General features: G+C 36.1%; 1 protein-coding gene across 3 annotated transcripts; it reads left to right on the forward strand.

Annotated features, from left to right (window-relative positions):
- The first annotated feature begins 90 nt into the window (after positions 1 to 90).
- brms1 (BRMS1 transcriptional repressor and anoikis regulator) lies at positions 91 to 13,571 on the forward strand. Of its 3 annotated transcripts, XM_039669307.2 has the most exons (12): positions 113 to 248; positions 1,136 to 1,175; positions 1,714 to 1,941; positions 2,264 to 2,354; positions 2,587 to 2,714; positions 6,136 to 6,215; positions 8,217 to 8,301; positions 9,054 to 9,146; positions 9,703 to 9,767; positions 9,853 to 9,892; positions 12,435 to 12,543; positions 12,646 to 13,571. In XM_039669307.2, the coding sequence occupies exons 3-12, from the start codon at positions 1,728 to 1,730 to the stop codon at positions 12,761 to 12,763; spliced, it is 1,023 nt and encodes a 340-aa protein (XP_039525241.2). In that variant the 5' UTR covers positions 113 to 248; positions 1,136 to 1,175; positions 1,714 to 1,727; the 3' UTR covers positions 12,764 to 13,571. The 3 variants fall into 3 exon arrangements, with proteins under 3 accessions (XP_039525240.2, XP_039525241.2, XP_088984591.1); XM_039669306.2 differs by lacking the exon at positions 1,136 to 1,175 and having other exon boundaries at positions 91 to 248; XM_089128465.1 differs by lacking the exons at positions 113 to 248; positions 1,136 to 1,175 and adding an exon at positions 723 to 872.
- Positions 13,572 to 14,220: the final 649 nt, after the last annotated feature.

The raw sequence follows: 14,220 nt of genomic DNA on the forward strand, positions 1-14,220 counted from the left end.
CAGTGCCATTGGTCTGTTTGATCACCGTACTCAAACGGACGAGACATCGCTTCTTCAACTCCGAGCTTCTATTGGTTCTTAGAAGTAGCGAGGTTTGCATTGATTGGCTAGCACCTCAAAGCGGTAGTGTGTTACAAACGTCTAATCGCCGAGGAAGTAGACTTGTCCGATGTCAACTTGCCCTGATATGCAAATTATCTCGACAATATGTCATATTTTTCATGACTTAAACAATAATCGACAAGAAGGTAAGCTGTTTTACTGTGGTTTATGCACTTAGAGCTTGTTTCTAAGATCGTTCTGTATTGCTATCCCGTGTCTTACATCGGTTCATCTCTGCGGAGAACATTCATGGAGCGATCAAGAGATCCAATACAACGTTACGAAGTAAGGTGATCAATTACTACATCGTAATTGAGACGTTTAATAGGCTGATAACATAAAAGGGGTTTAATAGTTCACTCTCGCGCATTAGCAACTCTGTACCGCGTTATACTGGACACTTGATGTCTCTGAATGAACTGCGGAGTTGTTCAATTGGAAAACGAGTTTCTATGACTAACTTAAATCCACAATTATATGTGGACAGCACGAGACTGTAACTATTAATGTATCTCAGAGATGATAATATCTGGGCTGTAGATGTGGAGAATGAGTAATGAGCTTGTAATGTAAAGTCAGTGCTGTGCGGCCTTTAGAGGATGGACATGATAACGTACACGCCGTGACTGTGAACGCGCTCGTAATCGCTTAAATCCCACTCAAGAAAAAAAGTGATAATTCATCACCCTACGAACTATGTCAGAAATTTCCTCTTTCTAATTTAACATAAAGTGGTTAATAGGGTGTTAAATATCTCCTGCCGTCTCTGGGTAAGTTATTTTAGCTGCCAGTGTCCTCTGGAGGTTTTTAGTTTGATCATTTGTCTTGACATACACATCAGGCAATTGTTTGGAAAGATTACAATTTTATGTTTTAAAGACTTTTAAGAAGTCTCTTATGCTCACCTAGGCCGCATTTGTACTATAAAAGACAGGAAACAAATGTAATTCGTTACAAATTAAAATAACTGTTTTCTCTTTCTAAAATATATTCTGAATATATTTTAAAATGCAACAATGCTATATTTTTCCAGCGTCATTGTCACGTGATCCCTCAGATGCTTATCTACACAGGTAGCATTTCTTCTCATCACTTATCAATGTTGAAATCAGTTGCTGCTTAACATTTTTATGGAAATAGTGATACATATATTTTTTTTTTATTCGTTGATAAATAGAAAGTTCAACAAACAGCATACTTGCATTTATTAAATGTATTCATTAAAAGATTTATTTAATAGAATTGTCTTAACATAACATTATAAATGTCTTCATTGTCACTTTTGATCAATTTAATGCATCCGTAATGAATAAAAGTATTAATTTCTCTTGTAATAATATGCCACACTATTACACATTTTCCTGTAATTTTGATTAAATAAATGCAGCCTTGGTGAGTATAACATAAGATACTTCTTTCCAAAATTTTGGATACTTCTTTCCAAAATTTATAATTAAATATTATTTATTTATATTCATTTAATTAATGTATTTCCATAATTTATGTAATTTTCTATTGTATTAAATAGTGTGGGTTGTTTATTCCTTGCATCAGACACCATATGTTGTACTCCATGAGATCCGACCGTTGTTATTGCACCGTTTAATACAGTGCTATAAGCAGTCATGCCAGCTCAGCCCGCTTCCAGAGACCCAGAGGAGGAGATGGAGACGGAGGCTGACTCTGAGCTTCCTCAAACTAACGGTGAGGCGGAGGAGGAGCGAGAGAGAGATGGAGGAGAGGCAGAGGAAACGATGGAGGAGAGTGGAGAGGATCGGGACAGCGACCTGGAGGACAGTGACGGAGAGGAGGAAGAGGAAGAAGAGGAAGAGAGTTCAGGTCTCTTTATATCAGATTCAATGATTTATACTTTTCTCAGTGTATTTTTGTAGCTGCTGAAAAATTTGCATTGGGAGAGTGATATTTCACCACAAAATGAAATTATATTTTGCATGAAGAGAATTAAACCTTATTTTTACGGCCATTAACTGAGGTTTATGCATTTTTAAATGTTCTTTTAATTTGTGCATGACAATTCATTTTCAAATCCCTGAACTGCAAGCCAAAATTGATCATATAGTGATATATAAAATGCAGTTTAGTAAAGTCTGACTGGATTCGAAAGGAAAAGAGAATGACCTGGATTGGATCTCTCTTTCAGAAATGGATGATGAAGATTGTGAGAGAAGACGATCACAGTGCCTGGATGAAATGTCTGACCTAGAAAAACAATTCCTGGAGTTAAAAGACAAGTAAGAATACTTCTTTCTTATAGGTTGGGGCTAGGTGGCATTTCTTTTTTTAGTCCAAAAGAAACAGGGCCATCATCTGGGATGGATGGGCTTAGGAGGAAGCCTACCAATAAAAATCCATTTTCTGTATTGTATTGTTCAAACTAATTGTATTGTTTGAAGAACATTGACTCTACATTGTGGCTACAACCAAATTCTGGAGCTCTGTAGATTACTTTTTCATCGATTTCAGGCTTTTCCAAGAACGTCTGCACCAGGTTAAAATTAAGCTGGATGAGGTGTTGACAGGAAAGGCAGGAGAGTACAAAGAGCCTCTGGCAACACTGCAGCAGAACCTACAACAGAGGACACAAGTGGCAGGTGACACACATATCTGCCTTATGATTAGAGGTCCACCGATTTATTGGTCTTGCCGATTGATAGCTGATTTCTGGACTATCGTTATCGGCAATAATCCACAAGGATAGTTTCATTGCGTGAGCGGCTGAAAGGCTCCGCTGTCATTTTAAAATACATAAAAAAAATCAAAAAACGTATCAATGCTCGTTGTGTTTTGGCTTGAAACGGATTGGAATCAGATGCTGATGTGAATTATGATTTGTGTACACTACAGGTCACGTTGTCGTATTTAAAAATAATCAAATTGTTGACTAGATGCTGCATTAGTAGAGAACAGCAGTATGTTTGTCGACAAGGCTGCGAGGACATTATCAAGTGATAAAAATAATGTGACAAATCCAGAATAAATGTTTAAAGGTTGTGTAGGTAGTAATTTTATAAAAAAAAAACTTTTTTCCAAATTTGTTTAAACTTTCTATATATATCAATGCATAATTAAAATGTAAGTACTCTGATAAAAAGAGTATAAAAATCGAGTGACTCTAGACCATTTAATCTGCACTAAACGCAGCTCATTATTTAAAACCGGGACGAAACAACGGATTGGCCTAGGCAACTGTCACTCTCTCGCAACCATGGCAACCCCCCTTTTGCCACACAGGACCTGCCCACTTGCGCGTATCCAGATCATACCTGTTCACATGCCCTTGTTTGAGCTTGAAAATGCAAAACTAGACGCAGGTCCTCTTTTCCAAGAAGTGCTCCTTGCCCTGCACTTCGACCACCCCGTACTCTGCCTCTACTTCCTCGGACACTAGTTGCACTGCCTCTTGCAAGACCCAATCTGCTTCGCCCTCGACCACGGATTTGTCCTCGTGCTGACGATGCGGTAGGCTACTTGTCTCTGGAGTGTCAACATGACAACATGACTTTCGGTCTTGTAGACTTACAATGGCACGTGTCCGTTAACCCTTTGCACGTACGATCACCCCGGTGTGATCAGTCTTGGCTGATCCCTGGAGCATTCGATCCCACCGGTGTGATTAGAACGGTCAGTGCATCATGTGATCAACTGCTAAATTCAAATCTGCTTGAGACACAGACGCACTCAGTGCTGTCATATATCACAACTATTCAGTGTTTTCAACCACATGTTTATTTTAGATTTCAGACATTTAAATACACATAAGTAGCAAAAATGTCTATTTCTATGGAAGCGGAAATAATAATCCTTTTTATAAATGTTTTATTCATATCAGATACACATTACGCAAGTAGCTTTACATTTTACCCTATTCTTTTCCCAGTTCACCGGCCACTTACTTTCATGTGTTTCGTGAGATGTTGAGGAATTGACGTGTTGTAAACTAACATGGCGTAGCCCATCACACATACAGCTCAACTAACACAATCGTTATAAAGGTGTTTAAACAACAAAACTCATACACTTGCACATATTTGATCGGAATATCAGTGTTTCATGCTGTATCTAATACATTTGAGAATAGCAGATCATCATTCATTCAGCGCTGTGTCACTGACAAGCAATGACGCGTCACTATGGAAACATTAAATTAAAACTCACGATCAGTTTGAATATTTTAAACTTATGTCTGGAAGGGTTAAGTCCATGTGTCCCATTTGTCATTTTAGGTTTCAGAAGCTTGCTCACGAGTGTTCGGTCGAAATGTGCACCTCGATGCGCACTTTTGCTGAGCCTGCACTGAATCAAACTCCACAGCAGACTTCTACCCGTCAGTCAAAGTGCCGTTACGTCACGATAGTGCAGACTAGTAGGAAGACCTCGAGTGTTTAGGGTGCCATTTGGGACAGGGCCCATGTCATTCAGTAAGCGCACTATGCTTCAGCTTCTACACTCTACACAAACACTATGCTCCTAATAACATGCTCCTAATAATAGCCCACATTTATCTAGGTTAACATGTAAGGGTGCCTACTATTTAAACGGCTGTTTACACGCTACACCTGCGCTTTATTAGAATCATCCTCTGTGATTTAATTCTGGAACCAGGCTTGGTCTTATATTGGGTAAAACTTTACTTGAAGGGGTGTGCATAAGACTGACATGACACCTTCATAATCATGACATGACACATGTCATGAATATGAAGGATGTTTTATGCATGTTTATGACAACTGTCAATGTCAAAACCAACCACAGTTTAATATGTAATGTTAACCCATACAGCTAAGTGGTTTCTAAAAGCTGCAGTCTGAAGTTTTTCCTCTTTGTCCCAATCTCTGTTCAAAATCTGTAATTGCAGTCATTCGTGGAATTATCAACTTTACCTGAGTTGTAATTCGACACCTCACAGTGTGGATGAACACAATGTTTTAGGAGAGTGTGCGGCTGTCAGTCACCGCGCCGTTGTCGATACCGGCATCATTCTCTGCTGGCATTCAGAATCACAGATTATTCTTTTTGGAAGTATGACCAACATAATAATTTTCACTGGGAAATGTCATCTGAAGTAACATCCACTTGTTCTGGTTCTGACATTGCAGTAAATCTCGCTGATTAAATCTAAAAATCGCTTATTATCACGCAAAACCGTGCAAAAATTATACTTTGTTTTCAAATTGTTAATGTGAACAACGTCAGCATTGCATGACTAAATGTAATGTTTTTCCGATAATTATCATTGTTTTTCGCATGGGCCGGTTGCAGTCTCTTTTTTCCGTTCCTAAGTCCCAACAAAGTCGTTTGCATTTTACAGCAGGTGAATCACTGGTGATTGTCATTTGAACCTTTCTGGATCCGCCATCAAATAAATACGTTTAATTATATCAAGTGCTGTGAGAAAAGACTATAAATCTCCACCTCCAGCATCAATATAGCCGACTAGCCGATACTCCTTCTTTATGTGTACAGATGTGACGTAATGACTCAAATACATGTTTGAATCTCCCGCGGAAATCCACCAGAACCACTGGAATTAAAAATATTAATTAAGGAATTAAGCTTACCGCTTTGAATCAAGCTAAGGCAAGCAGACAAGACACACACATTTGACCATGTTTTAGTTAAGTCAAGTCACCTTTATTCATATAGGGCGTTTTACAAAATAGATTGTTTCATTTATATATATAGTCGCTGTGGAGAAAACCGTGATGTCATTGTCCAGCTCAGTTCAGTTCTCTCATACAACGATGTCAATGCAGGCTAAGTTCCAATACATTTTCATGCATCAGTCAATACACTTTTTTACTTTGAGTGTTATGTTTTGATTCAGAGTAATATTTTAAAAAACTATCGGTTCATTAATCGGCTGTCGGCAGGTACTGACCGACTTAGTTATCGGTATCGGCAAAATCCGATATTGGTTGACCCCTATTTATGATGTCTCTCTTTCATCTTAACCGCAGGCCTTGGATCAACTGTTACTTGTTTATTCACTGTTCTCCCTTTCACCCCATCTAGGTGTGTACAGAGAACTATGTCTGCAAGTGGTCAAACACAAACATGAATGTGAAGTACAGGGGGCAAAACAACATTTAGAGGTAAAGTGGACCCACATATCTAGACATTGTTCACAAATAGCAGTCTAACTTTATATTAAGTGTCTTTATACCATGGTCTGTCTGAATACTCTATGCTGATTGGCTGAAAAGAGTGCAATAAAGCTGTTCAATGCACAGGTAGTTCCAAGTCAGTTTAATCACCATTCTATATTAATGTGCTGCTTTCATTGAAGCGCGCGCACACACACACACAGACGTCACTCACACACAGAGATCGTAGTTTGCGCTGCGCGCACACAGAAATATTCAGGAGCACAGAGACTTATCAATGCTGCCCCGTGACTTTTATTAATAAAATAGCTTCACTAATGAATCGTTACATTCTATTTATCATTAACGATTACAGGGATACATTGCAGGTTTTGAAGTAATTAAACTAAAAAAAATAAATAAAAAATTTGCCCTTCTGGTCAAATATTGCGCTGCAAACATCAATAACAGCTTTAAGTTGTCAATCAGTGTTGGGTAAGTTACTCTAAAAAAGTAATTAATTATTAGTTGCTAATTACCTCTTCAACAGTGTAATTAGATTACTCTCTCTAAAAAGTATTTAATTACTAATTACTTTCAAAATCCCATATCAATCTCAACCAGCTGAATAAAACAAGGACATGAATCTGTTTTAATTCTTTCAAATAAATACTAGAAAATTGCACGAATTATCCTTAAACTGACCAGGGTGGAGAAGGTTACATTATAAAAACATAGTTTTTAACATCAGACAATACATTTTGATGTTAAACCCACTATTGTTTTATGTCTGATCTCATGACATTTCACACTTTTTTTCATACTTTACAATAATTCATACGAATTTGTACTGGTGTGGTCGTACAATTTAGACACCTCATAAAATGCATACGAATCGCTGTGAGATCGGATTGATCTATACACAGTATTTACATCAATTACATCAGAAGTAACTGTAATTAAATTACAGATAAATGAAGAGTAATCCCTTACTTTACATTTTCAAGGGAAAAGTAATTAAATTACAGTAACTAATTACTTAGTGATTAGTAAACACTGTTGTCAATGGTGGAAAATTACCATGGTATATCAGCTTCTCGTGTGGTGGTTCTTTGCCTCCACGTCATACATTAAAATTTGTTAACTACTATTTAATACTAACATTTCAATTATTCAATTGATACAGTGCAATTATTGTGTACTGTACTTGGTTACAGTTTTACAGTGTCATTGTTACATACTGTATGTTACGTGTACTTACCATAGTAATTTAATTACATGGAACTAACCCTTAACCAAAACCTAGGCCTAATAACCCTTTAGTAACTACATGTTGTTAATTATTATTACTCAGCACTTAAATATATAATTAAACTGTAACAATGACACCTTAAATAAAGAATAAAGTGTAACCCTGTACTTTATTAGAAATACCTGCTTGTAATTAGAGCTGTAATTAATTTCTTTCACTTACACATTAACCCACCCTTAAACCTAACCATACAACCAAACCTGTCGCTAACCTTACCCACATCCCACTACAATAGCAGAAAATCTGTTTTGCAATAAAACATAAACCAATAAATAAATAAAACATGTACCGGTACACAATAAGTGGTACCTAACTTTTTATATTATTTAGGAACATAGTTAAAGACACCTAATATCTGTGACTCAAAAAGCTTATTGTGGGGTACCATGGTACTTAATTTTCATGCACATAGAATATTGCTGCAGGTCATTTCATGATTCAACAGACTTACATGCCATAATAGTAGTCATAATACATTTCAACAAACAGATTCATACACAAACAAACATGCACACACGACATTTATCATAGTCTAGCTGCAGTATCACACATAACACACCACAGTGAAAAAACACTGCTGCAAATAAATACGTGCACGTCTCTGCCAAAACAGTTGTGTTTGTTTGTTTGTATGTTGACAGTGCGTGAATCGTATCAAGTCAATGTGTGTATATGTAATGAGATGCTCATTTCTCTAGAGTGAGAGGACACTCTTGCTTGATGCCATGAAAACAGAACTGATGGAGAAGATCCGCAGACTGGAGGATGACAAACAGAGTTCAGGTACACACACACACACACACATTTACCTGGCTATCTGAACAAGGATGTAGCATCCCAATTCCTAAGTGTACGACAGGTGTGTTACCTGACTAAAATCTCGGGCCGTATTCACAAAACATCTTAAGGCTAAAAGAAGAAACTCTTTAAGGGTTAGTTCACCCAAAAATGAAAATTCTGTCAGTATTTATTTGTTCTGCTGAACACAAAGGAAGATATTTGGAAGAATGTTTTAATCAAACAGATCTCATTCCCCATTGACGTAGTCAATGGGGAATGAGATCTGTTTGATTAAAACATTCTTCCAAATATCTTCCTTTGTGTGATACTAAAAGTCCTTTTACTTTTACTCTTTAAAAAAAAAAAAATCAGTTTTGGTCATGTTGAAATGTGCACATCAAATATCATACAGTAAAGCCAACTATAGTGTCACCATTAAACACTGAGAGGAGAAGCGATTGTTCGGGTCACACAGTCTCTCAAGTTCATGCAAATCTCTAAACAGTAAACAGTGTCCCTAAATTAAAACAAATTATTTTTGTATATTTTTATTTATAAAAATTGGATACATATAAAATATTACTTAATTTATAATAACAAAAACATTATTCACTTTATTTATGAAAGACTTTTTCAAGAGGATGTTTTGTCATTTTTAAGCATATTTGTCCTCCATGAATTGCTACAAGTTGTTAGAAACACATACAAATACTCACCAGATCCTTAAACACACATACTTTGTCTTTATCAATCAGAATGGTGGAATGATGACGAGAAGATAAAGAAGTGTAAGAGAAGTCGTCACCTGATTCGACCAGACAGGAAAAAGAAGGCGGCTCTTGTGTCAGGTAATGAGGTGTTCTCTTTGGATTCAGATCTCTTCTTCACTTGTTTGGTCACCACTTGCCTTACTTATTAAATCCAGTTCCAGTACCAACAGTTACTAATTAGCGATTTATCCGACACTTTTATCCAAAAGGTCTTACACTACATTTGTACAATCCACCAAAGGCCACCAATTAACAGTTTGTAGTCCAGATCAGATAGTGTGATTATACAGGAATCACACATGCCTTATTTCATTTCATTAAATAACGACCTTAACATTCATACAGCATGTCTTATTGTTTGGACCTTTTCTGAGAAGGAAATTGAGACTAGACCTCATGAGACTTCCCATATTGGTCCAAGCTGATTTATGCTAGTTTTGCTCAACCAGCATGGTCTTTCTTAAGAAGCTAATTGAAAATGTGCCAAGCTAGTTTAGAATCCTGGTATAGTCATTCAAAAATCACCAAGCTAGATCATTAAACATCAGGCAGCACCTTTTATCCAAACTCTGTTTAAAGAAGTTGTCCTTCTTCCTCTCCTGCTCGCTCAACATGTCTGTCTGTTTTTGTTTAGGGCCATACATAGTGTATATGCTAAGAGACATTGATATACTGGAGGACTGGACAGCCATCAAGAAGGTATTCATGTTGTGTGATCAGCCCTTCATTCACAGTGAAGCTACTGTATGCGACGGATCGTGACTTTTATCTTTCTGTCTTTCAGGCAAAAGCGGCACTGATACCTCTGAAAAAGAAAGCAGACAGTAAGTCTATTATTAAATGCGACTGGGCTCATTTAAGTACTTCATTCAAGCTTCCCTGTTGGTCTCTGTCTTTCTCTGGCAGCTACACTGGGAGGTCAATGACCTCATGTTAGTCAGGTGAACTTCATTAAAATTTGACAAAACTGACTGCCTCCAAGAATGAACTCATTGTATATTTATTGAAGGAAATCACATGCGCTGACCATCAGGGTCCTTGACTTAGGCTAAATATATGTAACCAATGATTTCTTTTTTTCCGACAGGCTCAGAATAGATTTTATAGTGCAAAATTGGACTTTTGAGGACTTTAAAAAGTGTGTTGCTGTGTGTTTTCAAATAACGGATACTCCGCGATACTCGCACACTCATAGATAAACACATAGTAGGGTGTTACTGTCTGTCTCTAGATTAAATGGCGCCAAAGGCTTAAGCATGTTCTCCATTGCCGTCCCAGTTTTTTTCTTTAGCCCTGACCCTCGCTCACAAGCTCTATCTGTCTGGCCTCTGATTAAGTGAGATTCTGACATTTGATTTATAGTGCCATTTCCCTTGTTCTGTCACTCCAGACTGATCGACTCAAAGTACTTCGGTTTTAATGTCACAGTCCTGTTCTATTTTTGTGGAAGAAAAATGACGTGTAACATTTGATTCCGCTCCATCTCTCATTTTGTCTTTTTATCTCTCCCCACATCTCACTCTTGCTCTCACTTTCATCCATCCATTACTTTGCTGTGTTTGTTGGCATAATATGCATAAATTACAACCAAATACACCACTGTTAATAAGGCTGCCTTTGTGAAAAAGTGTGCTTAATTGTATTTAGTGTGGCCCAGACAGCAATATAATGTCCGGCCAGATCCGGGCCACATCTGGTATATTTATTTATTTATTTATTTATTTATTTATTTATTTATTTATTTATTTATTTATTTATTTATTTATTTATTTATTTATTTATTTATTTATTTATTTATTTATTTATTTATTTAGAAAAGGGACAGTGTACATTAATAAACATTCTTAAATGTAAATGTACCCAAATTAGCCCAAAGGCTAGTTTTCATTGGTAGTCCCTTTGCCAGATGTTATTAGGCTCTTAACTAGAAAAAAAAAAAGAGTTAAAAATTACAGCAATACAACAGTCATAAAACTAGAAGTATACAAAAAGACACTGCATATATATATACAGACATATACAATTTTGGATATACAATTAAAAAAAAAAAAAACTAAATATAATTTAATTAAGTATGAAAGAATAGGTCTATAATAAAATTAATAATAAGGTTAGTAATAATAATAATAATAATAGAGGAGCAGCGTTAATGTTCACACCATATGTGGATTCCACCCGTACCAGATCTTGGCCGGCACTATGTTGTTGCCTGGGGCAGTTGTAGTGTACTTCAAATTCGAAAAGTAAATATATGTACTTAATATAATATTAGACAATATAATATTAATTAATTAAAAGACCAGTTAAGTTTACTTAAAGAGAGTACACTTTCCTAACACACTGTAAAGCACACTGTTAGAATTTTGCCATTTTTAAAGAAATTCACTTATTGTGATGCTGACTAACCTACTAAAGCAATTGATTTGATTTATACCGATAATTTTAACTGTAGCGTTCAAACACTATATATAATTCAGTATATTGTAAATGTACTGAATTACAACTTCATCATTACAAATCTGTAATTACAAATAGGCCTATTTAAATACATGAAACAAGTTTCAGTAGAAATGGCATTTTAGGTCACCGTAAATGCTTGTCAGTACATTTAGCAGCATACTTTAACCATATTTCAGACATAGTAATTATGAAATGACATGAAGATGTAATTAAAATTCAGCTAATTGCATATGTACAGTTTTTCTAAATTGTTAACACACCCTAACTGATTCAAGTGGCTCATTGTTGTATTTTACTGTATCATTTATGTTGAATACTGTTATAGACATTGAGCTGCAAAATTAGTCCTGAATCCCAAAACGAGGTTCTGTTACAGTGTTATGAATTGATCTGGAAAGTACTCTGTGAATTTGTTCTGTGTGTCATCTGAGGCCAACATTTGATTTTGACGAAAGAGAATATGTTATTGACAAAAATATTTGATTTTGACGTGACAGTTTGAGGTTTTTGCCTGTTGGAATGTAGTTCTGAGACTTTATAGTTGTGTGAGAAAATTATGAATTGTATTAGCCATCGAGAATATATGAATTATATAAATGCAACATTATACTTAACATTCTAACATTAATTAAATTATATAATTTATAATATAAATTATATATATGCAACAATGTCATTTCATTTTAATTACAATGCAGTGAAGTGTCAGAAAACATGACATTTTGTTTACACTTAAGTATATTCCTAACATATATTATTACTTTATCATGTTACATATAAACCAATTTAATGACAGCAGCCCTATATAGTGATAAAACATCTCAACAATAGAGGGTTAGAGCATTCTGAGCTATTAAAGCGTAACATGTTGAAAGATGATGGTGAGCGTGTCTGTTTGTCTCTCAGACAGGCAGGTGTCCGTGCGATGTGAAGATGGGGCTCTCTTCTATGATGGAGAGAGATTCTCCAAAGGCAGCAGCGTTGTGCTAGAAGTCAATGACAACAGCCCAGCACAGTCAGTAGAGCATGAGACTCGAGACTGCATCTGTCTTCGCTTTGGCTTTGTTTGCAAAAACATTTCAATTGAAATCTCCGTTTTTGTGTGCGTTTCTCTTAGGGTCGTAATAACGGGGATCAGCGCAGGAGAGGTCTGGTTCAAGCGCACAGATGGCACCAAAACCAAAATCTACGTCTCCCAACTTCAGAAAGGCAAACACGCCATACGGAAAGCTTAAAGAAGATTATGATGCGCTCAGAGAGTGTGTGAACCTTCCCTTTAATAATTACCAAATAACACACCTTTAGAACTGCTTATTAAATCCAGTCCAATGCTATGCACTGACATTGATCAGAACAGATGCTGTTTATTATGTGTAGTGACTTTTGATCCCAGATCAATTTTGGCCTTTCAAATACGTATTTCACAATGACTATATTAATAAGGCAGTTTCTGGAGCTGCTTATGTTTATTAAGTAATACAAACACAACATGGACATTCAGAACCTGTTGACCAAATGCTAATAGTACCTTTCTGTACCCTAATACTTTTAAGTTCCTCGCACTGAAAAGATTCATAATGCTGACCATATATGAAGTCTGATACAAACACTGATCATTATCAGTCTTTGCCATTTAAAATGATTATAAAGGTTAATTATGTTCATTAAAAACACCACAGGGGCGGAAAGGACTGCACTCGCATCAAATCTTTTCTATTGAGAACTGCTTTTTTAAGCTGATCTTGGATCTGTTTTTAACAGCTAACGATTTGTTTCTTAGAAGGAAGAAGGATCAGACCTCAGTGAAAAGCGCTGTCTGTTCCCAGAACGCACGAAAACACAATCAAACCCCATTTAGAAAGAAAAACAAGAGATGTAACAGATTTTTTCCCCCAGTACATTTTGAAAGACTGTTGTTGTAATGCATTGTATTTATAGACATCTGTAAAGTGATCTGAAACAGAGGGTGCTTTATTTATTAAGTGTTCAAGATAACCATGTATTTATAACAAGAAGCATTATTAAAATCTAAACTTTTATTACTTTTGCTGTTTAATGACTCATTAATTATAACATCTTGCAGAACTGGCAGAGACTGGAGGTTTATATTTTAAACATGTACCCCCTGCTGTGGCCTGTGGGGGACGCTGTAGTCTAACTGCATTTCCATTAGTGCTAAATGAGCTATACATTTTGCCTTTAGCCACTAGATGGGGCTAACACTTAAAGTAACATTGACAAACGCAAGGGAAAACAAAAATATATAATTAACGGGGGATAGAAAACTCCAGAACTTCTTGTATTAATTTATGCATTTGGAAATGAAAATCTCAAGCCCTGCGTACATCAAGTACCGACTCTTCTGCTTTCAATCATTGGGTCGTTAAGATTTAATGAATCTAACGATTCAAGAGTCTCTGAGTGATTCGTGATTTGTAAGAGATTGAAGAGGTGAAGCTGTGCAGACTCGAGAATAGGTAAGATATCGAGGCTTTAAGGTGGACAGACATTAAAGAGTTGTTTAGAAATAGGTTGGTATGAATTCACTATGACTAAGAGTGAGACCCATAAAAATACACTTTATTTAAGTAATAAAATACGACGAGAGACTGGTTATATTCACAATTGGCCTACAGGACAAACTTGATTATAGGGACAGGTTTTCGTTTTTTTGTTTATTAAAATATCTTAT

Source organism: Pimephales promelas, chromosome 1 (assembly GCF_988280905.1).
Source record: "Pimephales promelas chromosome 1, fPimPro1.hap1.1, whole genome shotgun sequence".
Lineage (NCBI taxonomy): Eukaryota > Metazoa > Chordata > Actinopteri > Cypriniformes > Leuciscidae > Pimephales > Pimephales promelas.

Bases quoted from the DNA above. Each gene is read 5' to 3' on its own strand.
- brms1 (XM_039669306.2), top strand. From the start codon at position 1,728: ATGCCAGCTCAGCCCGCTTCCAGAGACCCAGAGGAGGAGATGGAGACG. The intron at 2,715-6,135 runs GTGACACACATA...CACCCCATCTAG, and splicing joins ACAGAGGACACAAGTGGCAG to GTGTGTACAGAGAACTATGT. The intron at 9,893-12,434 runs GTAAGTCTATTA...TTTGTCTCTCAG, and splicing joins TCTGAAAAAGAAAGCAGACA to ACAGGCAGGTGTCCGTGCGA.